This window comes from Acomys minous (assembly GCF_964271855.1).
Source record: "Acomys minous genome assembly, chromosome: 2".
NCBI classification, from domain to species: domain Eukaryota; kingdom Metazoa; phylum Chordata; class Mammalia; order Rodentia; family Muridae; genus Acomys; species Acomys minous.
In genome coordinates, this window is record NC_140484.1 from 139,588,089 (window position 1) to 139,615,877 (window position 27,789).

The window sequence follows — 27,789 nt, forward strand, 5'->3', positions numbered from 1 at the left end:
AATAAGTTAGGCACAGGGGTGCATACCTGGAATCCCAGCACTTGGCAGGCAGGCAAGTGGATCTCTGTGAGCTCGAGGCCAGCCTGGTCTACATGGCAAAGTTCCAGGACAGCCGGGGCTACAAAATAGCCCTGTCTCATAAAAACAAGCAACAACAAAAATGAATATACAGTATACATTCAAGGACATCCTAGCTCCATGCACTGAGGAGGCCGAGGAAACAATGGCACCCCTAAGAGCACCACACACCCACGTCCTGGTTTCTTACCCTTTTCCATCCAAGGAACCAGAGCCCATTATGAGAAGTGGTTGATTCCAAGGTAAGCAGAAAGTCTAAGAAAGGTGTGGAGGACCTTGCAATACAAAATATTAGAAAATCCTCACCAAAAAAAAAAAAAGTATGTCAAAATGACACAGGCAACACTGAGGAGGAGCGTCCAATGGCTAGAGCTGGAACAATTTGAAAATAAATAATGATATAAAGCCAATATACAGAAGTAGACAGTGAACTAGAAGGAGGAATGGATGAATGAGCAAGAATGGGCAGATCTTCCTTAAAGAAGCCCAGTTTATGGATGCATAAATGAGGGTTCAGTGCAGAGTCTCAAGGAGGTGCACCCCACAGTGATAGCCACTGCAGGCAAGGTCCACAGCCGGATGCTAACATCAGTGAACAAAGACTTGAGGGGGAGGAAGGATGTCAGCATCATTTCAAAAGCACCCGCTCCAAATATGCTCCCGCTGTAAATATGGGAAGGGAATAGTAACTTTACAGTAGAGAAAGCCATTAGATATCATTTGTTTGTTTTGTTTTGTTTTTCAAGACAAGGTTTCTCTGTGTAGCTCTGGCTGTCCTGGAACTCGCTCTGTAGACCAAGCTGGCCTCAAACTCAGAGAGATCCATCTGTCTCTGCCTCCCAAGTACTGGGATTAAGAGCACACCCCACCATTCCTAGCTCAACAGACACCATCTTAAACCAGGTGATTAAGGTTAGCCTCACCCAGATGGAACACAGTGAGATCAGACATGGCTGATGGTCCCTGTGGTGTCTGTGACAGCCTTACTGAAATGCCAGCAGATCCTACCACGAGAGGACAAAAGACAATCTCTTTTGGCTGGTCTTAAATTCCGCGTATAGCCAAGGCTGGACTCAAACTCATGGCAATCCTCCTGTCTCAGCCGCCATGCCACGCTCTATCAATCCTTTGCCTCTTAACACGAGGCAAATGAAAGAACAGTGTTCATTGAAAGTGTCGATGTTGGGACTGAAGAGATGGCTTTGGCAACCAAGAGTACTTGCTGCTCTTGCAGAGGACCCAGGTTCAGTCTCAGCACCCACAATAGGCCGTTCACCTTCACCCTTGCCAGCCTCCTCGGACACCTGCACATGTGTAGTGCACATACATATAAAGTAAAATAAGTAAACCTTTTTTGTTTAAGTGTTGGTGTCACACAGCTGGAGATGTAGCTCAGCTAGAAGAGTGCTGAGCATGAATGAGACGCTATTCAGTCTCCAGTACGACATAAGTCCCGGTGGTGTCCCATGCCTGTGGTCCCAGCACTTAGGAGGTGGAGGCGGGATGGTCCGGAGTTTGGCAGTATCATCTTTTCTGCCTCACAGAAAGTTCAAGGCGAGCCTGAGCTACATGAGACCCTGTTTTGATTTTGTTTACAAAAAAAAAAGTTGATGTGAAAGACAAAGAAAGACTAAGGGCTGAGGAAACAGAGACACAGGACCTGGCGATGTGAATCAGGACCTGGAATTGATTATGGTGCGGACACGAACATCAGGGAAGAACTGGTGAAATTTCAATGACGTTTACAGTTGTTTTCTTAATGAGATTGTGCTATTGCTGACTTCCTGGTCTGGGTGTCTATCTAGTGCTTTTGCTAAGGTGATAGCATTGGGGTAAGATGAGTGAAGGGCACCCACGAGCTTTGCAACCTTTTTGTTCTAAAAGAAAAGTTCTCTTTCAAAAAAAATAAAACAACAACAACAACAACAAACCCACCTTTAATCCCAGCACTTGGGAGGCAGAGGATGGATCTCTGTGAGTTTGAGGCCAGCCTGGTCTACAAAGTGACTCCAGGGCAGCCAAGACTACACAGAGAAATCCTGTCTCTAAAAACAACAACAAAACCCTACTCTGATCTAGCCAATGGACAGGACATTCTCCACAGTTATGTGGAGAGCAGGCACTGACTCTGACATAAACTCTGATGCCCCATATTTGACCACCCCTTGGTGGGGAGGCCTGATGGCACTCATAGAAAGAATAAGCAGGCTACCAAGATGAGACTTGATAGCCTATGACCATATAGTGGGGGAGGAGGTGTCCTTCCGTCTTAGACCTAGGAGAGGGGAATAGGGTGAAAGCGGGAGAGAGGGAGGAATGGGACGATACAAGTGATGGGATAACAATTTAGTTGTAATCTGAATAAATTAATAAAAATTTTAAAATAGGAAAAAAAAGAAGAAAAAAAGTGAGTCCAGGACAGCCAGGGCTACACGAGAAACCCTGTCTTGGAAAAACAAAACAAAACAAAATAAAAACAAATCAAAACAAAAACCCACCAAATTTTAGAAAAGTAAAAGAAAAATAGAGGCTGGAGAGATGGCTCATCAATTAAAGCATGCACTGCTCTTGATAAGGATGTGAGTTCAGTTCCCAGCACTCACAGTTGGGCTCCAGCTCTGAAGGATCTGACACCTCTGGTCTCCAAGAACTCCTGCCCTTGTATGCACACACTTACATACAGATACGTGCAAATACATAATTAAAAATAAATGACTAAATAAATCAGTGGAAAGATGTAGCTGGGTGAGGTGGTACACACCTACAATCCCAGCACTTGGAAGGTAGAGGCAGGAGGATCAGCTTTGGCTGTATGTCTGAGGCCATGCTAGGCTACATGAGCCCCGGTCTCCAAAAACCAAAAAATTCAAAACCAAAACAAGAACAACAGCAAAACCCAAGAATGGATGTCTACCACACACACCAGGTACCTCTGGATGTTACACACTGCCCAATACCAAGAACTGGACTTCGCAGAGGCCATAAGATGAGGCAGGGTCGTCTGAGACATCAACCAAGACACCAAACACCACCCAAAGAGACGCATGTTACAAATTTCCTCCTGCTTGAAGGAGTTAATGCTGTTTCCAAGTCCTTAGATGAGACTTTCTTACTCACTCTGTAGGTTTCATTCCTGCAGGCATTCAGATCAACTCCCACCAGGAGTGAACCCCAAGTTGTAAAGAGTTTAAAACTTCTCAGAGTGGCCCGGCATGGTGGCGTACGCCTTTAATTCCAGCACTCGGGAGGCAAAGGCAGGAAGATTACTGTGAGTTCGAGGCCAGCCTGGTCTACAATGTGAGTCCAGGACAGCCAAGACTACACAGAGAGACCCTGGCTCAAGAAACCAACAACAACAGCAAAAATTTCTCAAAGTGAAAGAGGCCTCCAATACGCTCATCAAAGTTGGGTCCAGAGGCAAGAAGACTCACCACAGCTGAGCTCAGTTACCTCTCATCAGTTTTATAGGGATGTCTTGTCTGAGAGGCAGCTGCAGACTAAGCAAGCATGACAAACCAGCAGTTGAGGCAAAGATGTTCACCTACAGGCTAATGATGTGTTTATAGCCCCAAGTCTCCTGTCCTCAGTGTTCCCATGCATAAAATGAGTAATGGCCCAAAAAGACCTGTCACAGCTAACATTCCACTTCTCTCTCTCTCTCTTTCTCTCTCTCATTTTAAAAAAAAAATTATTTTTTTTTTTTTGGTTTTTCCAGACAGGGTTTCTCTGTTTAGCCTTGGCTGTCCGGGACTCGCTTTGTAGACTAGGCTGGCCTCGAACTCACAGCGTTCCACCTGCCTCTGCCTCCTGAGTGCTGGGATTAAAGGCATGCACCACCACGTTCAGCTTCATTCTGCATCTTTCTGTGAGAGCAGTTTCCATCCAGTTCTGAGGCTGAGTTCAGACACTGAACTAATAATCCCTGGTGGGCAGAGTCCAGCCTTGAGATCTCAGGTCTGGAGCTCCGAAGAATTAAAATCTCCCTTTGCACAGGGTGAGTTTGCCACTCAAATAAAGCGGTACCTGGGTATAATTCTAAGCCCAGCAATTCCCAGTATCAACTAGCCCCAAACCACAGCCAGGACGAATCCTCCAGAGACAGCCAAAGGCAGGAAGACCTCGGTCCTTAAGTCTCCAGGGAGGTAGGAAGCTTGCAGCTCTGAGAGTCTGCCTGTCCTGGTGAGTAGAACCAAAAGATAGCAAAGTGCCATTGCATTTCCTTTTCCAGAGTCTACACAAAAGGACCTTTTAGAGCCAGAAAAAAAGTGTGATCGTTCTGGGAAAGGACCTAATGTCCCCACCCTTTGAGGATCTGAAGAGCAGGTGAGAAGACAGGTCATTTAGTCAGCATGCTCTATAGGGGCTAAGAAGGTGGTAGCTGCCCTGCTGCCCACCTACCCACGTCCCCAAGTCACTTACCCTCGCACTGCCTGCCCTCCCCTTGGTAGCCTGCCTTGCAGGAGCACTTGTATGAGGTGGGTGTGTTCTGACACAGCGCATCAGCATGGCAGTCATCTAGCCCTTGGGCACACTCATCCACATCTACAAAAGAACACAGCGAGCTGTGAGGAGCTGCCCCCCCCCACCTCCCACAAGCCCACCGCACGCTACTCCTCCAGCGCCCATCCTGGGATAAACCACGCCATGTTCAGGCCCATTCCCAGGTGCACTGTTCTGAGTGGAATCGCCCAAGCGTCCCTTACTGGCCTCCAAGACTTAGTTCAGATCTGCCTCCTCCCAGAAGTGAGCCATGATCCCCTAACGTCACACAGATGTCCCCACCACATGCTCCCATATAGTTAGCTCATTCATAGCACTGAGAATGCACGGTTGTCCCTGTCCACTCTCTCCCGCCTCTCCACGGTGCCCTAACAACCGAGCCAGGTCTTTGATGCCAAGCCAGCACCGTGCCTGGCACATAAGAGTATAGTAGATTGCCTGCTAAGGGAGAGGAACGAAGAGCAGAGTTGGCTAGAACATTCCGGAAGACCGCCAAGACAGCTGTCTCTCGGCTTTCTCAGAGTTTGGGAAGGGGAGGGGGGGGTTGAAAGTTTCCCTGGTCTCTGAACAAACAGCATCCTAAACTCTCAGACCGTGCAATGTAGCAATGGTGTCCCAAAGACCCCAGCCCTGCAAACCCACCATAGCCAAAGCATTTTTTCAGGGTCGACATCACTCTAGGATATGAAGATAAAAACGAAAGGGTTTTTGAAAGAAGTTTAAGTCCAGTCAAAACAGACTGTGAGTTCTAATCTATGGCTGCTGGAGGCTTTGGGACATCCCAGGTCTTGGCACAGTAGCTGATCTATGCTTGCTCACAGACGTCTGTACAGCTCATCCTGGAACGTATGAGCCCCAAAGGAGAAAAGAGAGCCAAATTGCCACGAGCTCCGTTTCCCCATCTACACAAGAGGGAGTTGGACTCCAAACCCCAGAGCCCTCCACCGCACTCAGCCAGCAACAATCTGGGCAGAAGGCACTCTCAGGATACCCTGAAAACGACAGGTACCAGCGCGGGAAAGGTCAACAGCCTGGAGCAGGAGCCTCTGGCCGCCTCGACGGCTTTGACGGAGGGTGAGGGCTCCCGGCGGGGGTGGGGGGGTGGAGATCACTCCAGGGGACCCAGGCGTCCCTGCCCTTCGCCGTGCCAGGTGCGTCCCGCGGCTGCACACTCACCCTCGGGCGGCCGGTTGGCGCGACCCCGGCTGGAAGAGACCGCAGCGGCCAGCAGAGGCGCCGGCGCCGGCGGCGGCAGCAGCAGCAGCAGCAGTAGCAGCAGCAGCGTCCCGGCCTCCCGAAGCCGACTGCAGCCCGCGACCCCCATGGCAGCGGCCTCCCAGGGAAGCGGCGGAGAGCCCGCGGCAGCGGCGGCGGGGGAGCGGGGAGGCGTGTGCGGGCTCTCGGACTCCTAGCCCGCAGACACCCCGGGCCCCGCCCGCCTTCGAGCCCCGGCCTCATTTTCACACGGTCGCCGGTGCCGCCCCGCCCGCCTGGCCCCTCCCCGGCCCGGGGCGGAGGGGGCGCGGCCGGCCGCGGTGGCCGGAGCGTCTGTCAGCGGAGCCCAGTGCTCGCTGAGCCTAGGCTCCCCAGCGCGGAGCGCCCTCCAACTTGACGAGGTCCTTCCAGCCAGATGTCGTCTCAGGAAGCTCAAGAGTGCTCCCGCTTAGTCCTCACACAATGGGACACTGGACCCCAGACCCAGTACCCGTCCAACAACACTTTCTTGGGTTTCCACAAACCCTGTCAGGACAAAGCTATCTGAGTGGGGTGAGTGACCGCGGCTGCTATATACTCAGGCCAACCTACAGAGAGGCCCTAGCCAGGCCTCTCTGATACCCTAGCCGCTGCAGCAGCAGCACTGTGAGATGTGAGAACTCTGTCTCTCTGTCTGTCTGTCTCTCTCTCTCTGTCTCTCTCTCTCTGTGTCTCTCTCTCTCTCTGCAGCTGCAAATCAGAGGCAATGGCCACCACCTGTTCCCCACAGCCAAGTCGTCCCATCTTTTTTCAGGCGCAGGTGGCTGAGGCCACTATAGTCAGAATCATTCTAGGAACAAATGCTTAATGGATCCTTCAGTGGGTGAAACAGAGGTCTATATGCAGACGATTTCTCTGCATGGTTCTTATTCCGTTTTCCCATGTGAATATTTACATACATCTTCACGTGTATGTGGACATGTCTACATATGCTGCACATGTATATGTGTACACACACACACACTAATTCTTTGATGAGAAAAAAAAGAAAAACCTCTCCAATCCCGCCTCCTAGTTCACGCACAGGAGCACAGGTCTGCTTGGGGGCTCTGGCTGCCACCTACAGCTTCCCACCTCAGCTCTCTGAGCATCTCTGTCTGCCACCCCAGCCTGTGTCTGTCTGCTCAGGGCCCTGGCTGAGCCTGTCTCTTTGGAGATGTTATGTATTATTCTGCAGCTGGATGGAGGCTCTGAGAAAAGAGCTTTCCTCCGCCTTCCCTTTAACCTTCCCTGGGCAGTGAAGGCACTCAGGTCCCACCCCTTTCTCTGTCTCTGGCTCCGCCCTCCCACTCCTTTTGTACTTGGTGCTGAGAGAGGGACGCTGGGCTATTTCTAGTTTGAAGGGTGGGTTTTTGTTTTGTTTTGTTTTAACACATTTGTAAATCTTCCCTTAGTGAAACGCTGCCCCGCAGCCTTTGTCTTTGTGTCTTTAATGGTTGCCATAAATTACCTACCGCTTTTCTCCTGGCTGCATCAGGCTTCATTGCTTTTGAAACGATCAAAGTTATTTCTTCTAAAATCCAACTCAAAACTTCCCATTGTGTGGCACAGCGCACAGCGCTCTTTAACTCCAGTCAAAGCACGTAAATACAGAAAGCTGCCCATTAAACTCTAAGTAGCCTCTTCCAGCGCCCTCCGGCCCGGTAAAGAAGACAGTTGCCGTTTGTTTACCCTGCTCCATTACTCCGTTACTCCGAGTTTATGTATCAACATAACATACAAATATAAATTCACACTGATAAGGCCTGGAGCTTTTTGCCTACGAGGGTCTTTTTTTTTTTTTTTTTTTGGTTTTTTTGTTTTGTTTTGTTTTGTTTGTTTTTTGTTTTGTTATGGCCCCTGGAAAAAAAATAAACCACCCGGCTCCAATGTCAAAAACTGTTCTGAATCCTGTTTTATTTGCTCTGGCTTCCACACAAACCTGTTTTTAGTTGGTCAGCTCCTGGACTCCTGGGCAACCTTTCTGACACTTGAGCTTAAAGTCAATATGGTTTATGACTTTGATTTCCAGGGAGGAAGGGGGGGGGCTGTATATAAATGCCACCAATGCCAGTGTCTGACGGGACCTGATGGGGTTGGCTCTGCACTAGCTGCTTTCTGCCCTCTGTCCTTTAGCTGGAGTCCCCAGAGGCTTTGTGTCTGAACTGAAGCTTCTCCCTGTCACCTCCCCTCCTGCAGGCTGCAGGCCATGAAGCAGACCTGAAGGGACAGGTGGCCCAGCCAGTGTGGAGGAGAGAGAGCATTCCTGGCCTATAGCTGGGTTGAACGTGGCATCATTGGGCAGTGGCAGTGCCCATCTTTTCCTGCCACAGACCAGGCTCTGAGGGGCTGAGCTCTCCCAACCTCTCAGAACACGGGACACCCGTCCTTCCTTAGCTGACAAGTTCCTCCCTGCTGTCTTCCTGGGACCCTGTTCCTACATCCTCTTTCTGAAAAGTTCTCTCATTCCCTTGATGCCATAACATCAATCTGCAGGCTCAAGCGTCCCTTAGCTGTGAGCCAACATAGCATCCTAGCATCCGCCTCGACTGCCTGTTATTCCTGCTGACCCAAACTAGTCTAAAGAGAACTCATTCGCCCTCTTCCAATATTGTCTTCGTGCTAGTGGCCTCAGTATTTCATATCTTTAGAACTGTCTGTCCACTTATTGACTGGATCATCTGGGTTCTTTCTTTTCTTTTTCTCTCTGTGTAGCCTTGGCTGCCCTGGACTCACTTTGTAGACCAGGCTGACCTCAAAGGTACAACGATCCGCCTGCCTCCGCCTCCCAGAGTGCTGAGATTAAAGGCGTGTGCCCAGCTCAGTCGTCTGTTTCTTGTTTCACTTTTTTGTTTTTTTCAAGTTCTTTGGCAACTCTGCATGTTGAGCCTCCGATGTACAGCTAGCAGAGACTTGACTTTCTCCCATTCTATAGGCTGTGTTTTCACTCGGTTAATTGTTTCGTTTGCTTTTTAATCTCAAGAAGTTCCATGTGCTAAGTGTAGTAATGCAATACTTTTGTTTTGTTTTGTTTTGTTTTGTTTTGTTTTGTTTTTCAAGACAGTGGTTTTTTTGTGTAGCCTTGGCTATCTTAGACTCACTTTGTAGACAGACTGACCTTGAACTACAGTGATCTACCTGCCTCTGCCTTCCAAGTACTGGGATTAAAGGAGTGTGCCACCATGCCCAGCTAGAAATGAAACACTTTTTATCCTTGGTTTCTAAGCGTGACTACATTTATTTTGCAAGGCTGTGGTAGTTGTGTGCACCACTGATTCTAAACTCTTCAGGGAATTCTAATTCCCTGAATTTTGCTTCATCTGAGAGTCTATGGGTTTGCTTTGTTTTGTAATAAGTTATTAGCAACCTGTCTTGTCAGAGCACCACGGCTCCTGTCTCAGTGTTCAGAGCAAGGTAGTTGAATATCAGTGCAGATATCACAGGAAAAGCACCACACTGCCCCCACGCAGAATCCCTTTCTTCTGTGCCTCAGCTGCTATTTCCACAGCCTCGGCAGGCAGCACGGACGGGCCCAAGAGCTCCAAGATGCTGTGCATTCACCAAGGCATGCCCAGCGCCAGGAGGAACAATCCTGAGCCCACATGTGATGACTCTGTGGTCCAGGTATCTTAACCGCCCATACGTGTGCAATGTACTGTACCAGACTTCATTTGCAAAGCACATATCTGGCCGAATGTCATGGTGTTCACCTGTAACCCAGCACTCAGGGAGCTGAGGCCAGAGGACACCAGCCTGGGTTACACAATGATACTGTATTTAAAACAGAACAAAATAAAATCCTCAGTTTCAAGACGGCCAAAACAAGGCATAACACCAAATGTGGGACCTTTCTGTCTGACTCCCCAGGGTGCATGTCTAAACCAGTGTATCATGAACACAGTATTCAGGACCTTTTATAACCTAACTTTACTTTAGTGTGTGTACATGTGTTTGTGTGTGTGTGTGTGTGTGTGAGTGAGAGAGAGAGAGAGAGAGAGAGAGAGAGAGAGAGAGAGAGAGAGAGCATGCGCATATGTGCATTGGCCTCCAACTCCCTGCAGAGCTGAGAGTGAACTTGAATGCCTGGCCCTCTGGCTTCCAACTGCCAAGTACTGAAGTTTACAGCCAGTGAGCCACCACACCCAGCTCTGGAGTCATCCTTAAGCCCACTGACTTAGGTACCTCTGCCTCCCCACACAGCAGGCAGCACACAGTCATAAGTGTAAGAGTCCCTGGCCGTCCTCCCAGTGTGGCTCTGAGTTCCACAAGGGCTGGTGTTAACTGACTTATTCTGTATTCCTCACTCTCAGCTTGGTCAGGGACATGACAGACATTCAGTAAAGGGTTATTGAAAGAGTAAATAGAGTTTCCCAAGGGAAAAAAAGTAGTAAAATATAAGTAAACTTTAGTGCCTTCATTTTGAGAAAGTCATAGATACTGTGCGATGAGACAGGGAATGAAGAAAATGAAGAAAAGCCAACATTTCTAAGTAGCAAAAGAGGCAAATGCACAAAACTAGTCTCAAGAAGAGTGGTGACAGTTGGTGTGTGTGGAGAAATAGAGAGGCTCAGAGAGCTCCAGTACACAGTGGAAAAGCAGTTTCAGGACAGCCAGGGCCACACAGAGAAACCCTGTCTTGGAAAAATAATAAAACAAGACAAAACAAGTAATCCAGCATTATACTAAGTGGAATATAGTCCAGAGTGCAAAGATTATGAACTGTGGCTCAGTAAATAAGCATGCTACATAGCAAGAGCTCAGAGGGAAAACTATAGAATCCTCTCCACGGAGTTTTTAAAAGCATAATGGTAAGAAACAATATTCAGTCCCTGGAAATAAACCTAGCAGGTAACACTCAAGCCCCGCGTGAAGGAACGTCTACAGCACAAGCCAAAAAGAGCGTGCGCTTAGATATAAAATCCAGTATGGCAAAAGTGAAAGTCTTCCATAACTTAATTGATCATTTATTTATTTGTTGTTTTTCCAGGAGATGGACCCCAAGGCCTTCTGTGTATGAGTAAGCCTCCAGGCCTAGTTAGCTGTAACTGTTAACTTGACACACATGTATTTCATTGGTAATTGTCATGTGCTGTTTGAGTACTAAGAAGCTAGGACAGGAAGTGAGGTCAGTTGTGTCCCCCACCCCCCCCCCAGTCTCCCATCCCCTTTCCGCCGTCCTCCCTACTTCAGACGCACATACTTGTCTCAAGGCCCCTCATCTTGGATGAGGAGAGAAACAGAGTAAAAGCACCGTGGCCCTGGGAGCAGCTAGAAGGGAAATCACCTTCAATGGAGGGAACTCCAGCCGGCCGCCTTGCTCTCCCCGTGTTCTGCTGGATGCCTTGAGCACCCGATTTTATATCATCGCTCTCCCAGTTGATTTCTGCTGCATGTTTTTTGATCACCCAATGTGATGCTTCCGTAGCTGTCATCTGCTATTTTTTCTTTTACTTTGGCTCCCTATATGTGTAATAAACTTACTCCAAACCAAAAATATTGCTATCATAGATCATTTTCTGGACCACACATAACACAACGTAAATGGTAGGACGCCCATAAAGCAGAGCAGCAGGGCCAGGGCCAGGGCCAGCTGCTAAGGGCACCTGCCACAAAGCCTGGTCCTAGGATTCACATCAGAACCAACTCCCTGCCACATGTCGTCCGCTGCCCTCCACATGTGCATGACGGTGCAGAGACTAACTGCCACACATGTGCCCCCCATAAATAAGTAATTAAACGAGTATAGCAAACACCAAAAAAAAAGCATAGAGCATTGTACAGGTGTACAAATGGAAGGGAAACTTTCTGTGCTCTGTGTGTAAGAGCTCTCATGCCCATAATTAGAAAGAGATACCAAACGTTGCGTGCATTTGGTTACCTTTTGCAAGTAGAAGGAGGTGGAAGAAAAGCCTGTATTTGTGTTTGCTTGCACGGATAAGCATGGAGACTCTAGGAAGACAGGTGAGATGTGAAGGAGACAGGCAGCGGATGCTGTTACTGGGGAAACGAGGGTCTAGTACGGGAGGACTGGATGACAATGTGATTCTGTCTGCATCGAAGCAGGAGGAGAGTTAACTGACAGTGGGACTCTGTGATGCGGTCCCCACGGTCACTCTCGGTGATAGCACGGGGCTCTGTGACAATGCGGCAGTTTTGGGGTCACCGATCTTTATGGAGGTAACCTTTTATCTGTGTTCCTGAAATGAGCCCAGTCAACTCACTGGTTCACCAAAAGGTAAAATAAAAATAAAGACCAAGAGAAGGAGGAAGGGTAGGGTGGCCAGAACTGGTGGTGGAGTTTATTCTATAAGCCCCACGCAACTTCAAATGCAATGGGGAGCCCTGACCCCACCCCACTTGGAGCCCCTGCTGAGAACCACAGTGCCCTTTCACAGAGGACTTTTTATTTCTTTTTTAAAAATTACTTATTTTGTGTGGGGGTTGGTGGCAGCGTGTGGAGGTCAGAGGACTACGCGAAGGAGTCATCTCTCCTTCCACCCTGTAAGTCCCTGGAATTGAACTCAGGTCAACTGACTTGGTGGCAATCACCTTCCCCAATGAGCCACAGAGTATCACCCTGACTTTCTCCTGTAGCCTTAGACTTATTGACACTGTCATGGTGAATTATCCTCCTGGACCAATTAAAGCTGATCTTTTAAACCCTGTGGAAACAGTAGTAAGTGTTGCCTGCAGCCTGTGGGAAAAATACTAAGCATCCAAATGCTCTGATTCTCTCTCTCTCCCTCGCCTCACCCCCTCCCCCAAATCCTGGTCACTGTGATTTTATGTGATAAAAATCATCACATAAGATTACCAGTAAAGTAACCAGTAAAAATGGTGCAATCTTTTTTTAATTACCTCCCAGAGTCAATTAATAAGATAACAAGGAACGGTGTGAGCTTCGATTCCTTGCAATTATCTGTCGGTCTGTTTTGCAATTTCATTACAGGTCGCTGGCAGTGCTTTTCATTTATTAACAGGTAAACGCAAAGCCAGTTTGTCAATTATTTATCTCAGTGCTCAACGGAAGAGAAAATAAAGTTCACATTTCTTCTTTCAGAAAATGAGCACGTGTGAGAGAAGCAGCAGGGCCTTTCTTCACAGTTACCTACAGGTATTAGTTGGGAAAGCTACCCCTGTGTGCAGAGACGCGGCTCAGTTGGCAGGGCTTGTCTAGCAGGCGTCTGATCCCCAGAAGTGTGTACCCAGAGTGTGGTGCAGCTTGCCTGTAGTCCCACCACTCAGAGGCAGAGGCAAGAAACTCAAGGTCATCCTCAAGAACAGCCAGTTTGGAACTGTTAAAGAAAGGGGAGGGCGTGTTTCGCAGGGTTGGAGAGGTGGCGAAAGGGTTAATTAAGAATGATTTGTGGGGCTGGAGAGATGGCTCAGCGGTTAAGAACACAGGCTGTTCTTCCAGAGGTCCTGAGTTCAATTCCCAGCAACCATATGGTGGCTCACAACCATCTATAATGAGATCTGGTGCTCTCTTCTGTATATATAATAGACAAAAAAAAAAAAAAAAGAATGATTACTGCTTTCTGTAGACCAGAGTTTGGTTCTCAACAAATGTTGGGTGGCTCAAAACCACCTTTAATTCCAGCTTCAGGTGATCAGACAGCCTCTCTGGCTTCCTAGAAGACACACACACACACTTTAAAATAAATCTTTAAGCCGAGCAGCTGTGGCACACACCTATAATCCCAGCATTTGGGAGGCAGAGGCAGGCAGATGGCTGTGAGTTCGAGACTAGCCTGGTCCACAAAGCGAGTCCTGGACACCCAAGGTTACACAGAGAAACCCTGTCTCAAAAACAAAACAAAACCCAATAAATAAATACATACACAAAGACTTCTAGAGGCCCCTTATGCTGCAGATTCCACAGGATTCAGAGATTACCAGAAACCCATTCACGTTCTAGACTCTTCTGGGTCCACGAGGACTAAGGCTGGTTCCTGTGGAATAAGAGGCTGCCCAGGAGACAACATGGAGGCAGCAGCACATCTGATTACAGTTTGAGACACACCCAGGTGTTAAGTGAAGGCACAGGAAACAGAAGCCTGGAAATCCCTCCAGCCCTCAGCCCTCTACTTAGACCTGACTGGAAAGCCAGAGCCTTCTGTGGGAGTAGAAAGTAATTAAACACAAAGTCAGCCTGGTTGGGGGTGGGGTGGGGTGGGGTGGGGCTAGGGTAGGGGTGAGGCATCTAGAGCTGTTTCTGAGGATGTCTATCAGAGGGGCAGGAAGAAGAGCTGGGGATGTTTCCTTGTGCTGAGGAGCTTGCAGAGTTGGTACCAGACTGATGGGGCCAAGAGGCCCTGCACAGCATCCTGGGATACTGACACCAGAACACTGACTCCACTCCTCTCTTTGCTGGCAATGCTGACTCCCCATACCCTCAGCATCACCTCTGATGGAATGTGGCATCCCAGTCCCTGTGGGGAGCTGCAGTGGGTTCTCCTAAGAGGCTCCTTTGGTACCTGGGTGGGAGGCCTGCGACATGAGTCTCCCACAGGTGGCTCCTCATGGCTTCTGCCATCATCCCATGAGATCCAGCCTCCACCGTGGTGGGCAACCTCTAGTCACCACCCAGATCCTCAATAAAGATGCGTGGAAACTGACTGCCTCCCTCTAAAGAGCCTTAGACTAGCACAGTTTTGTCTGTCTGTCTGTCGGTCTATTACTTGTTTGTTGGGCCTTTTGGTTGTCCCACCACCACCCATAGACAGGTTTTCTCTGTGTGCCGGGATAAAGGCCTGCACCACCAACATCCAGCTTACTAGTGCAGTTTGTAATCGGTAGCTCCCTGCTCCACTTCATCTGAGAGTAACATGAGAATTGAGAGGGGAAAAAGAAAGCTGCTTCTGCTCCTGTCTTGCTGCCATGACAGCAAAGGCAGGTTATCAACATTTCCCTAATGAATATGCATCATCTTCATCATTAAAGTGAGAAGGCATTTTAAATGCAAAAGAGCTTAGGCTGAGGATGAAGACAGATCCTGTCATTTGTTATCTGGGACATCTTAGGTAGGTTACTTTGACCTCTGAGACTTAGTTTCTCCAGTGTAGACTGAGGCTAAGTATCTTTGTTTTTCAAGGTTACAGTGAGCTGGTGCTGAGACGGATACAGGCGCAGGCATAGCGAAAAGATTTCTACACCAGTGGAACCAGGGTGCTCAGAAGCGCAGCCCAGCCTGCAGCACATTTCCTCAGTGTCTCCATCTACACTGTGCCAGAGAACAGACGCTTGCCCCTGCTTGTTGGGAAGAACTGATTATTAATCTGTCTATGGCACAGTGTAAATGAGGTACTTGGGGCTTGGGGAGATAACCAGCTCTGACCAGATCCCAGAAGGCATCTCTCTTATGATGTCATGAGGTGTCAGTGCAGGAAATCAAAAAGCTCTCCATATTTAAAGCAGACAGGTAGTGGTAGAGAGGACTGAATAGTGACGGGCAGAGCTGAAGGCTGAAGCTCTAGGCTGGACTTTCAGAATTGGACCCACCAGGGAAGCCACTACCGCATCCGCAGCTGGTGGGCAAACGTCAAGAGCTCACCCTGCATCCTAACATCACCATGCATCCTAACACCAAGCTTGAACTTGGACTTGCTAGGCATGCACCCTGTCATTTTAGGCCAAGTGTGATGGTACATGCCTTTAATCCCAGCAGGGAGGCAGAAGCAGGTGGATCTCTAAGTTAAAGGCTAGCCTAGGCTACACAGAGTTTTCCATGTCAACAAGGGCTTCATAGACCCTTTCTCAAAACAGAATAAAAGTTGGAAAGAAAAAAAAAACCAATCAACCAACCAACCAACAAACAAACAAGTAACAACAAAAACCTGAATCTCTCCAGACTGGAAAGCTGTCATCCCAGCAACTGCTTCTTGCTTCTCTCCATCCCCCCCTTGGGCTCATCAGCATCTCTGCTCCCTTGGGAGCAAGCAAAGCCAGATAACATCCTCACTTCCACTTTTCAAATCCACATGAATACTTTCACCAGTAGAGAAGAAGTCACACCCAGAAAGCAAGGTACCTGGAAAAGCTGTCTCTGCCTCTCGAGCTCTGCGTGCAGGAAAAAATCCCCGTACTTGAAGTCCAGGCTGAGCACCAATCAATCGATCATGGAAACCTCGAACAGTCCAGACCATTAGCTGTTTTGCTGGGAAGGCCCCACCACCAGTGGAGCCCTGCAGCCTGCGTTTTCTGTGGAGGTGCAGGGCGTGTTTGGTTGCTTTGCAGGGACACACTACCCCTACTCTCTCCAACAGCATATAGATTTTCATCTATTCTTGTCTTTCTCCTATTCATTTCTCCTCTAGCAACACACAGGCTTTGGAAAACCACTCCAAGCACGGACTCTAGCAAACCCGCCTGTTCCATCTTTCCAGCCACAGAAGTGGCCCAAGAACAGACAAGACAGCAAAATCAGAAGAGCCACCGTGAACCCAAGGATCCCGCTGGGCTGGGGACGTGAAGCCCGCTCACCCTGCCGCACGCGCCCCCTGATTCCATCTTGAGACCATGAGTGAAGCTGCTGTTGTTATTTCAAAAGTACAGCCTAATACATGTTTCTTATTAGGCTTATAATTATAGCGTTAATATCTAACCCGTGATCATAACAAGAAGACACAGGCGCCTGTTGTATTTTAGAATAAGCCGTATTTTACCTCGGCCTGGGCAGATATTAACCCCCTAAACCACCCCTGCAATAGCTCTCATCCTCCATCCCACGCCATCTGTTCTAGCAGTTTCTGTCTGGGCTACTTCCCATCCATAGTCCCCAAACGCTTGCTAAGGCTGTTCATCTGGGACATATTCTCTCTCTCTCTCTCTCTCTCTCTCTCTCTCTCTCTCTCTCTCTCTCTCTCTGTTTCTTTCTTTCTTTTTATATTTTTCGAGACAAGGTTTCTCTGTGTAACAGCCCAGACAAACAAACAAAACCCGAACAAGCTGGGAGTGCTGGTGCATGCCTCAGCACTCGGGAGAGAAGCATAGACAGATGATTCACTGTGAGTTTGAGGCCACTGAGACCTTGTGTCAAAAAAAAACAACAAAAGAAATGCCAGAACAGGGAGATAGCTCAGCAGGTAAAAGCACATGCAAGCCTAATGACCTACATTCCACCTAGCTCCCATAAATTATTCTCTCATCTCCCCACGTACACATGGACTCTCACGTACACACACACACAAACACATGCACACATACATGTGTACATACACAGACTATATATGTGTGTGTGTGTGTATATACCTTTTAAATTAATTTCCAAGCTAACAGAAGTGGGAAGTGGAATAATTGAATTATTCAAAGACCTAAAAGTACACAAATCACCTTGGGCCATAGTCTGAGCTAAAGTTAAGACCTGTTCCCTAAGATCTAGGGGACAGTGATAAGGCCAGAAATATCTGGGGAAGGCATCCCCTCGTGAGTCACTATCAGGTACAAGCTGTGGCATCAAATTAAAGTTGCCAGTTCGCTTTGGTCCAGAGAGAGTGGGGAAGCATTTCTTTGTCTCTGTCTCTGTCTCTGTCTCTCTCTCTCTCTCTCTCTCTCTCTCTCTCTCTCTCTCTCAGACAAGTTCCACCCTGTAAGAACTGTGAGGCCCCACACTTTTGTTCATGTTGTTTTCTTTCATTTTGATTGTTAAATATGACATTTTTTGCCACACACCCTCTGAAAATATGATCAAAGATGAGTATTTATTGAAACGGGAAGTGTTCATAATAGTATGTACAGTGGAAAAGCAGACTGCAAAAGTGCAAGTTAAATCTCACTTCAAAACCCAGACGTACGGGGCGCCTGAGAGATGGCTCAGTAGGGGTTCTGTTCCAGCACTCATATTAGGCAGCTCGCAACTGACCGGAACTCCAGCTCTAGGGGAGTAGACACACTCTCTCCTCTGGCCTCCGGGGGCATCCCCACACATGTGCACGAACACACAGACTCATAAACTTTTTTAAAGTTTGCCAAGCCTGACAATCTGTGCTCAGTTGCTAGAACTCATGGTGGAAAAAGAGAAGTGATTCCCAAAATATTCACTATGTTACCTATGCTCCAGCCCTCACACCCCTCCCCCGCCACACACACAAACAATAATAATAAATAAAATTTAAGTTTGATGTGGAGGTACACGAATACATAGGAAACAATCTGGTACGGGGTAAAGATGTGACCTGCCTACGTGCACAAAGCTGGGTTTGACCCCAAAACTACATAAACTGGGCATGGGGGTGCACACCTGTGATTCTAGCACTTGGGAGGTGGAGGCAGGAAGATCAGGAATTCAACTCATGAGGGGATAAGGGAGCAAAGGAAAGAGAGTGAGCAAGGACCACCGAGGGAACAAGCAGGAGGGCAAAAGCGTGTGCAGAAGAAATGCTCTCAAAAAAAAAGAAAGAAAGAAATGCCCTCAAGTGTTTGGAGTTAGTCAAGTTGCCGTCTTCGTGGCGGACATGGGGACTTTTCATCCTCCCTTTGTGCATGCCTGCAGCTCATTTATCTGCTGTCCTTGCATCCTCAAGTTCCCCACACTCCCAGACCATCCTTTCTCTGGCAAGTATTCACCCTGTATAGTGTGCACATTCCAAGGCCCTCCCCCGGCCTTGTGGTAAGTTTCCTAGTTCCTGCTCAAGTTTGCTTCTCCTGCGTCTTCCTGCGTCTCCCTCTCTGCAGCTGTTCTCTCTGTCCTCGTTTAACCCAAATATGGAATGCTGCCCCCATTTCCTTGATCCCCTCCACATCCGAGGTGCTACTGAGAGGCCACAGCTCCCTGCGGTAGCGTGGCCAACTTTGACTCAGCAGGAGCACCCTGGACATGTCCTAGCAGCCGTTCTTTCAGAAAGAGTCTCACTGGACAATCTTCTTTAAACCTGCCTCTTAGCTCCCTGACTTCTGCCCCAAGGACCTTCCCTGCATCCACTGAGTCCCCACCTGCCGCTGACCTACCACACTTTAAACTGTTTTTCTTCTTCTACATGGTAGGTGACCTCCCTTTTGGAATCTCCAAAAGATTGTCAAGAAACCTTTTAGGGGCTGGAGAGATGGCTCAGCTGTTAAGAGTTCCTACTTGTCCCTGGGCATGGTGGCACACGCCTACAATCCCAGCACTAGGGAGGCAAAGGTAGGTGGTCTACAAAGCAAGTCCAGGACAGCCAGGACTATGAGAGAAACCCTGTCTTGAAAAACCAAAAAAAAGGAAGAAAACAAAAAAGAGTTCCTACTTGTCACCAGGCAGTGGTGGCGCACACTTTTAATCTCAGGACTCTGGAGGCAGAGGCAAGTGGATCGCTATGCATTTGAGGCCAGCCGGGTGTACAGAGTGAGTTCCAGGACAGTCAGGGCTACACAGAGAAACCCTGTCTCAAAAAACAAACAAAGAGTTTTACTGGTCTTACAGAGGACCTAAGTTTTATTCCCAGCAGCAGGCCAAAAAAAACCCCAAACTGAACATCAGAGCAAGATGGAAGGCCAAGCCTCAGGGCCAGGAAAAGGGAAAGTAGCCAACCACTCTATCCCTTTGGGGTCCACCAAACAGGTGCTGGCTTGGGTATCTTATGAGGGCCCCTGGCTCCTCCCCCTTTCCTGTCCGTCCTGTTCAGATGCTTGCCCCATGCCGACCTGCCATTTTCCCTCACAATGTCTTCCACAAATAAGAAGTCGCACTGTTAGAGCATGGCCTCTCTAACTTACTCTAACTCGCTTCAACGCCATGGGTCCCCGCAACCCTCTGCTTCCTGCAGGCTATGAGGAAAGTCACTGGGACCACTTGGGCATACAAACTACCCCAGTACTCCACGGGCTGCTGAGTCTAACCTGGGCAGGTAAAGAGCAGGATCCCAGAGGGACAGGTGGCCAGGGCAATTAAGGTAGGACCACAGCCCAGCTACCCAGGACACCGTCCACTTTCCTTCCTGTTGACATTACTTGCCCGGGCCCAGAACGAGGACAGTCCCTTCTCCTGTCTTGCCCAAATGTTCAGTTTTTGTCTGTGTCGAGAAATAAGCTCCGTGATCTCCCGGATGGCCACACTGCAGGGGCACGGAACTTGGTATTCACACTGTTCGCTGGAAGCCTTCCCCGAGAGGCCCCTCCCTCACTAGCTTTGTCACTTGTCAGTGTGCGACAAGTCTGTTCACTTCCCACCAGGCCTTGGTTTTTTCACCTACAAAACAGGGATAACAGTTGTAAGAAGCCAGTTAGTACTTTGTGTAAAGTACTTGAATCAGGCCTGTGGGTTAGTGCTCCACCAGTGTCCGAGTTTGCTTCCCATTGCTATGATAAACGCCATGGCCTTAAGCAACCTGGGTAGGAAAGGATTTATTTCAAGTTACAGCTATAGTCCATCATAAAGGGAGGGCAGGGCAGGAAACCAAGGCAGGAACTTAGAGGCAGGAGCTAAAGTAGACACCATAGAAGAACACTGCTTAGTGGGCTGCTCTCGTGGCCTGCTCACTTTGCTTAGTGGGCTGCTCTCGTGGCCTGCTCACTTTGCTTAGTGGGCTGCTCTCGTGGCTTGCTCACTTTGCTTAGTGGGCTGCTCTCGTGGCTTGCTCACTTTGCTTAGTGGGCTGCTCTCGTGGCTTGCTCACTTTGCTTAGTGGGCTGCTCTCGTGGCCTGCTCACTTTGCTTAGTGGGCTGCTCTCGTGGCTTGCTCACTTTGCTTTCTTATACAACCCAGGACCACCTGTGCAGAGGTGGCACAACCCACAGAGGGCTGGGCCCTGTCACATCAATCATTAATTAAGAAAATGTTCCTGCCGGGCATGGCGGCACACATCCTTAATCCCAGCACTAGGGAGGCAGAGGCAGGTGGAGCTATGTGAGTTTGAGGCCAGCCTGGTCTACAAAGCGAGTCTAGGGCAGCTAAGACTACACAGAGAGATCTTGTCTTGAAAAACAAAAACAAAAATAGCTTAAAAAGAAAAAGAAAGGAAGGAAGAAAGAAACCACTTGGCACACCTTTTCTGATACCCTGCCACCTCTTCAGCATCCCTTCTTAGGTTAGTCTGCTTTCTTCCTCTAAACAGCTTTGAAAAATATCACCTACTCCTCATAGAAACGTAAGAAGAAAACAGCTGAAGGAGAGACCAGGGCTGGCTGCGGAATAGGAAACTGCACACAGTAAAAGGAGAGAGAGCTGGGGTACGGCTTAGTAGTTGAGTGCTCAGGGACGTGAGAGACACTTTGAATTTGATCTCCAGCATGGAAAAAAGTAATACATTTTTTAAAAGCCAAAATTACATAAAAACAGATCTCTTCTGAGTGGTCCCTGGGGCTGATGAACCCTCAGAAGGTGGATTCTACTCTGCGCTGATAATTAGAGAAAGGAAGCTTGTCTGACCCTGGGCCTTTACGGGCACAAAGGAGGCTGGCCTGGGTGATGGAGGTGTGGGCCTGCATGGGCCATTGGCAGAGGACAATTTCCTGAGAGTTGGCTCTCTCCTTCCACTGTAGGAGCTAGGGGTTAAATTCAGGTCATCTGGGTGGGACAGCAAGTGCCAGTGGTTCTCAATCTATGGGGTTTGACCCCTCTCAGGGGAGTAGAACTGTTTGGAGAGATTTGGGGGATGTGGCCTTGTGGGAGAAGGTGTGTCACTGGGGGTGGGCTTTGAGGTTTTAAATGTTTTTTGGTTTTTCAAGACAGGGTTTCTTTATGTAGCACTGGCTGTCCTGGACTTGCTTTGTAGACTAGGCTGGCTTTTCGCGCACACACACACAGAGATCCTCCTGCCTCTGCCTCCCAAGTGCTGGGATAAAAGGTGTGCGCCACCACACCTGGCCTAAATTATTTCTTTTTAATTTTATGTAGATTGGTGTTTTGCCTGTATGTATGTCTGTGTGACAGTGTCCGGTCACCTGGAGCTGGAATTGCTCACAGCTGTCTCGTGGGTGCTAGAAATTGAATCCAGGTCCATTTGGAAGAGCAGCCAGTGCTCTTACCTGCTGAGCCATCTCTCCAGTCCCAGCCTTGAAGGTTTAAAGACAACACCATTCCCAGTTGGTTCTCTGCCTCGTGCTTGTAGATTAAGATGTAACCACTCAGCTACTGTCATGTCTGTCAGTGTGCTGCCATGCTTCCTGCTGTGGTGGTCATGGTCTCCAACGCTCTGAAACTGTAAGCCCCGATCAACTCTTTCTTCTCTAAGTTGCCCTGGTCCTGGTGTCTTAATCAAAGCAATAGAAAGTAACTAAGACACCAGTATTAGATGAAGTCGTGAAGGCGAAGCCCGCATAAATGGGATGAGCATCTTTACGGCTGGAGAGATTGCTTCCTTTCTCAGTTACGTAAGACCATGACCGAAAGATGACTCATCTTTGAACAGGAAGTATGCCTTCAGCAGACTCCAAAGCAGGGAGTATCTTATTCCTGGACTGAAGTATAGGAAAGCACCCAGACCCCTATGTACCACCTGGGAATTTATGCTCTGCCAGCAGCTGTGGCTAGAAGGCACTCCCATGGTTTCCCAGGACAGTGCACAGAGGCTTATTCCTCCAGCTTCTCTGGCCTTGGCAACCATCTCCCTGTCAAAGCCGGAGGCCTGGAGAATGGCAGTTCTCAGGCCGTAGCTCCTGGGTTTTGGCAAGAGACACATCACCTTAGACCAGAGGACAGCCAGCTCTCCAGCTGTTCTCTGCTGCAATGAGGTTCTAAGAGGGATGTAGAAACACTGTGAGTAAGTTAGCAAAAGGGCTTTGGGATAAGGGCCAGGCCATGTGTGATGACTCTGCTGCCTTTTACATGACGATGGTCCTGACGCCTGCAGGTCAGATCCGAAGGGCTGGTGGCTGCAAAGCCGAGTGGAGGCATGTTAGAGGCAGGGCCCACAGACGCCTTCAAGAGCACACCAGAGCCCTGCCCATCTGTGCTGGACCAGGACTGATCACACGATGCTAACCTAGCTTTGAGGATGCTGGACTGTATCTGTGGGGAGGTAAAGAGTATATTTAGTGAGTGTAAGTCCTCGCTGCATGGGACATTAGTTCTTATTGTGTGACAGCGTAACTGTGTCGACAGCCGGAAGCACTACAGAACACTCTCTCCAAGGCTTTGTTTCTGGTTTGTTCTGCTTTCATCGCCAGGTATGCTTTACTGGCTGAAGGAGGAGACCGTCTCTACTACTCCATATCTTCCCCAGAACAGAGCTGAGAGCCGGGCATCGTGGCGCACGCCTTTAATCCCAGCACTCAGGGAGGCAGAGGCAGGCAGATCTGTGAGTTCGAGGCCAGCCCAGTCTACGTAGTGAGTCCAGGACAGTCAGAGCTCTTGTTACACAGGAAAGCCCTGTCTCGAACAGATCTGAGAACAGAACAGTCCCTGCACCTTCCTTGGGTCAGGCAGATGCTGGTCCTCATCCTAAAGGAATGTCCCTTGGAGAAAGGTGTCTAGCTCATCCCAATTTGTTCTGGAATTTGTGGGATTCAGTACAGATTGTCCTGTATCTTGAAGACCCCTTTCACAAGAACATCCTACTTAAAGGGGAAGAACTAGACTCTAGGCTGTAAAACTGCATTGGGAATTGTTGACATTTATTTTATTTTTGCAGTGCTGAGAGGATCAAAGCAGGCTCCACACATGTTAAACATGTGCTCTACCACTGAGCTGTGTCTCTAGCTCCTGACTTAAACTAAATAAATAAATAACAGCTTTACTGAGATATAATTCACACACCACAGAACTCACCAACGTAGGCTGCAACTTAACAGTCTTAGTACATTTACAGAGTTGTGCCAACTGTCAGATTGACGTTAAAACATTTTCACTATTCCCCAAAGAAACTCTGTGTCCACAACTGTTATTCTCTGCTTGCCTGTTCTCAGGCATACAAGGCTCTGACTTTCTGACCCCACAGATGTGTCTAGTTTGGTCATTTCAGACTAATGTGGTCACACCACACACATTCTTTCTACAGCTCGGTACCATCCACTGTAGAACGTGTTTTACATTGGGTGTGTAATACCCAGTACTGTGTGCTAAGTACCAGTTAAGTAGCAGTGTGTTTAGCCATTCCTCAGCTGACAGACATCTGGACCGTTCCGCCTTTGGAACCATCTACTATAAAGTTTCATGTCCAGCCTTTTGTGCTAGCATGCATGTTCATCTATCCTGGATGCATACCTGGGGCTAGAATTGCTGGGCCATTTACTAATATTTATTAATATGTAACCTTCTGATGGCTGAACTAGTGTACACTGAGGGCTCCTGTTTCTCTGCACCCTTGCAAAGAACATATTTATCTTTTTTTTTCCTTGCTTCATTTTTCTTTTGCTTTCTTTGCGGGGGGGGGGGGGGTGGATAAAAGGAGGCACTTGGGGTTAAACCCAGGGCTCTGCCTTCCCGGTAGTTGTGACTACAGCCATTAGGTTCTCACAGTTGAGTGTGACCCATTTGGATGATAAGAATTGGACCTAGGTTTTCTGCAAAGGCAGTAAGCACTTTAACTACTGAGCCATCTCTCCAGCCCTCTTTACCCATTTTTAAGCTGGGATGTCTTCTTATTAAGTTATAGGTCTTTATGTATTACGGATATTGGTCCTATGTCAGATATATGATTTACAAATATTTTACTCTGTCCTGTGAGTTGTCCTTTTACTTAACAACGATCCTTTGAAGCCAGAAGTTTAAAATTTGTAAAGGGAATTCTTTTTTTGCTTGTGTTTTATATGCCATAGCTAAGAAACTATTGCCTAATCCAAGGTCACAACGTTTTATGATATTTTTCATAGGGTTTTGGGGGGGAGGTTCTAGACAGGGTTTCTCTATGTTAGCCTTGGCTATCCTGGACTTGCTTTGTAGACCAGGCTGGCCTTGAAATCACAGCGATCCACCTGCCTCTGCCTCCCAAGTGCTGGGATTAAAGGTGTGCATCACCAGCATTTTTCCTAGTTTTATAGCATTAGCTATTACATGCAGATCGTCAACCCATTTTGAGTTGATTTTTTTATGTGTTGTGAGCTAGGATCAAACTTTGCATGTGGATAACCAACCAACTGTCGGGGCATCCACTGTTGGAGTATGTTCCCCATTGTACTGCCCTGGCACCCTTTCTAAAAATTGATTGACCATTAATATGACAATTAACGAATTTGGATTTCACAGATCTCTATGTCTACCTTTATGCCAATACTACACTAACTTGATTACTGTAGTAGATTTTAGGATGAAGAAATAAGTATTTCAATTTTATTCTTTTTTTTTTTTTTTTTTTTTTTTTTTTTAGTTTTTTTGTTTTTCGAGATAGGGTTTTCTCTGTGTAGCCTTGGCTGTCCTGGACTAACTTTGTAGACCAGGCTGGCCTCAAACTCACAGCAATCTGCCTGCCTCTGCCTCCCAAGTGCTGGGATTAAAGGCGTGCGCCATCACTGTCCAGCTCAACTTTATTCTTTTACAAGTTTGCCTTAGCTAACCTACATTCCCTTGACTTCCAGATGAGTTTTTAAGATTGGCGTATTATATGTACAGAGAAGTCAGATTGGATTGTGTTTGAAAGATATATAGGTACACTGGTGCCATGATTCAGGAGTCGGTCCTCACTACCCACCTGTTACTGTGCTGTGCTGTCCAGCCTCACTGGGCAGGTCTCCTGTCTCCACTTACTGTCTTAATGTAAGAGTGCTGGGATTAAAGATGCACACCATCACACCCTGTTTTTAACCTGGGTTCTGGGGATCAGACTCATCTCATCCAGCGTGCACACCTATTGCTTTTATCCACTGAGCCCTCTGCTGGCCCATCTGCTGGCCCATAGGTGGGACTGTAATAGAGACCCTAGCTTGGCTGTATAGCTCAGCTGGGTAATGCTGCCATCCTACCCTCCTCTGATGCATGAACATGGGCTATCTCTTTCCCAAGGTCTTCTGTCTCTCAATGATCTTTTGTGGTATTCAGAGTATACATTCTGTACTTGTTCTTCCTAGATTCCCTGAGCATTTTATTCTTTTTGATGCTGTTGTAAATTGAACTTAGTTTGCAATGTGTTTATCGCCATTATGTAAAAATATAACTTATATTTGTATAGTAATCTTGAAATCTTACTTAGCTCTCTTATTAGTCCTCAAAATAGGTCTTAGTGGATTATTTGGAATTTTCTACATACAAGATCATATGATAAAGCTGGCTGTGGTTAGTATGTGTGTGTTTCATGTGTTTATGTATACCATTTGCACATAGTACTGACAGAGACCAGAGTAGGCTGTCAGATTCCTCGGAACTGGAATCACAGGTGGTTGTGAGGTACCCAGTGTGGGTGCTGGGGGGGGGGGGGACCAAGCCAGGGTCCCTGGAGATGCAGTTAACCTCTGAGCCGTTTTTCCAGTTGTGGTGGTGCACATCTGTAACCCAGCTCTTTTGGGGCCTGACCAGGTTCCATGGGATCCTGTCTCAGGAAACCAAAACTAAGCAACAACAAATCACATAATCTACAAATAGATACGTTTAATTTTTTTTTTCTTATTTAGGTGCCTCTTTTTTTTCCAGAATATGAAAGTTTATTACTATGTTTCCATTGTCAAATTTTATGATCTTGGTCTTCCCTTCTTGCTTTTGTACAGGGCCAAAAGAGACACACTGGCTACTTAAACAACCTTAAAGCAGACTCAGGAATATCACCTACAACATAAACTTTTCAACCAAATCCAGCAACCAGAACTTCATCGTTTTCCTCAATGAAGTTCAAGCCGCCATCACTGGGCACAAATGTTGTGCTCTTCTTGCCGTTCTTGATGAGCTGCGCCCTCACGCACTTCCAGAGAGCAGAATTTGGGTTTTTTTGGCTTCAACCCCTACTTTTACCAGCACAATTCCCTTTGCATGAGAGGCACCTCCCAAGGGAATGGCCTTGAGAGCTGTGCCCAACTGGGCTTTCTTGGCTTGTTTATCATGCCACTTCTGGTGCCATCGGTGACTTCGGAAGTCACCTGGACTGGAAGTTCCTGGAAGTACAGAGATGACAACACTTGCCCATCTTGCCAGCACCACCAAGAGAAAGAGCTCTCTTTTTCTTTTTTCTTCCTTAAATTTAAAAGGTTTTTCTTTTCTTTTCTTTTCTTTCAATTTTATGTATATTGGTGTTTTGCCTGCATGTATATCTGTCTGGAATGTATGTGCTTACGTTGCAGAGACCAGAAAGGGGAGCCAGATCCCCTGGAACTGGAGTTTCAGATGGTTGTGAGTTGCCAAATAGGTGTTGAGAATTCAACCTGGGTCCTCTGGAAGAGTGGCTAGACTTCTTAACTGCTGAGCCATTGCACCAGCCCCTTATTTAATTCGCTTTGCTTTTTGCTTATTTTTGGAGACTGTGCTGGCTAGTTTTATGTCAACTTGACACAAGCTAAAGTCATCTGAGAGGAGGGAACCTCAAGAAAATGTCTTGTAAGATCAGGCTGTAGGCAAGGCTATAGGGCATTTTCTTATTTAGTGATTGATGGGGAGAGGGTCCAGCCCACTGTGGGTGGGACTACCCTTCAGTTGGTGATCCTGGGTTGTATAAGAAAGCAGGTCGAGCAAGCCATGGGAGAGCAAGCCAGTAAGAAGCACCCCTCCATGGCTTCTGCATCAGCTCCTGCCTCCAGGTTCCTGTCTTGCTTTAGTTCCTCCCTCACTGTTTTTGGTGATGAACTGGTATATGAAAATCTGAGCAAAATAACTCCTTTCCTCCTCCAATCAGTTTGGTCATGGTGTTTCTTTGTAGCAATAGAAACCCTGGCAACTGGGTGTGGTGACGCAGGCCTTTAATCCCAGCACTTGGGAGGCAGAGGCAGACGGATTAATGTGAGTTCCAGGCCAGCCTGGTCTACAATGTGAGTCTAGGACAGCCAAGGCTACACAGAGAAACACTGTCTCAAAAAACCAAAAAAAAGGGGCTGGAGAGATGGCTCAAAGGTTAAGAGCACCTGTCTGCTCTTCCAGAGGTCCTGAGTTCAATTCCCAGCAACCACATGGTGGTTCACAACCATCTACAATGAGATCTGGTACCCTCTTC

The 27,789-nt window shown here is 47.8% G+C and overlaps 1 protein-coding gene across 6 annotated transcripts in view; it reads right to left on the reverse strand.

Annotated features, from left to right (window-relative positions):
* The window catches only part of SCUBE2 (signal peptide, CUB domain and EGF like domain containing 2), a 73,057-nt gene extending 67,039 nt beyond the window's left edge, over positions 1–6,018 (reverse strand). For all 6 annotated transcript variants that reach the window (XM_084772514.1, XM_084772518.1, XM_084772517.1 and 3 more), the window contains exons 1-2: positions 5,755–6,018; positions 4,498–4,620 (exon numbers count right to left, since the gene is read on the reverse strand). In XM_084772514.1, the coding sequence (XP_084628640.1) occupies positions 4,498–4,620; positions 5,755–5,902 (271 nt within the window). In that variant the 5' untranslated portion in view covers positions 5,903–6,018. The remainder of the gene's footprint in view (positions 1–4,497; positions 4,621–5,754) is intronic.
* Between the last annotated feature and the right edge of the window lie 21,771 nt (positions 6,019–27,789).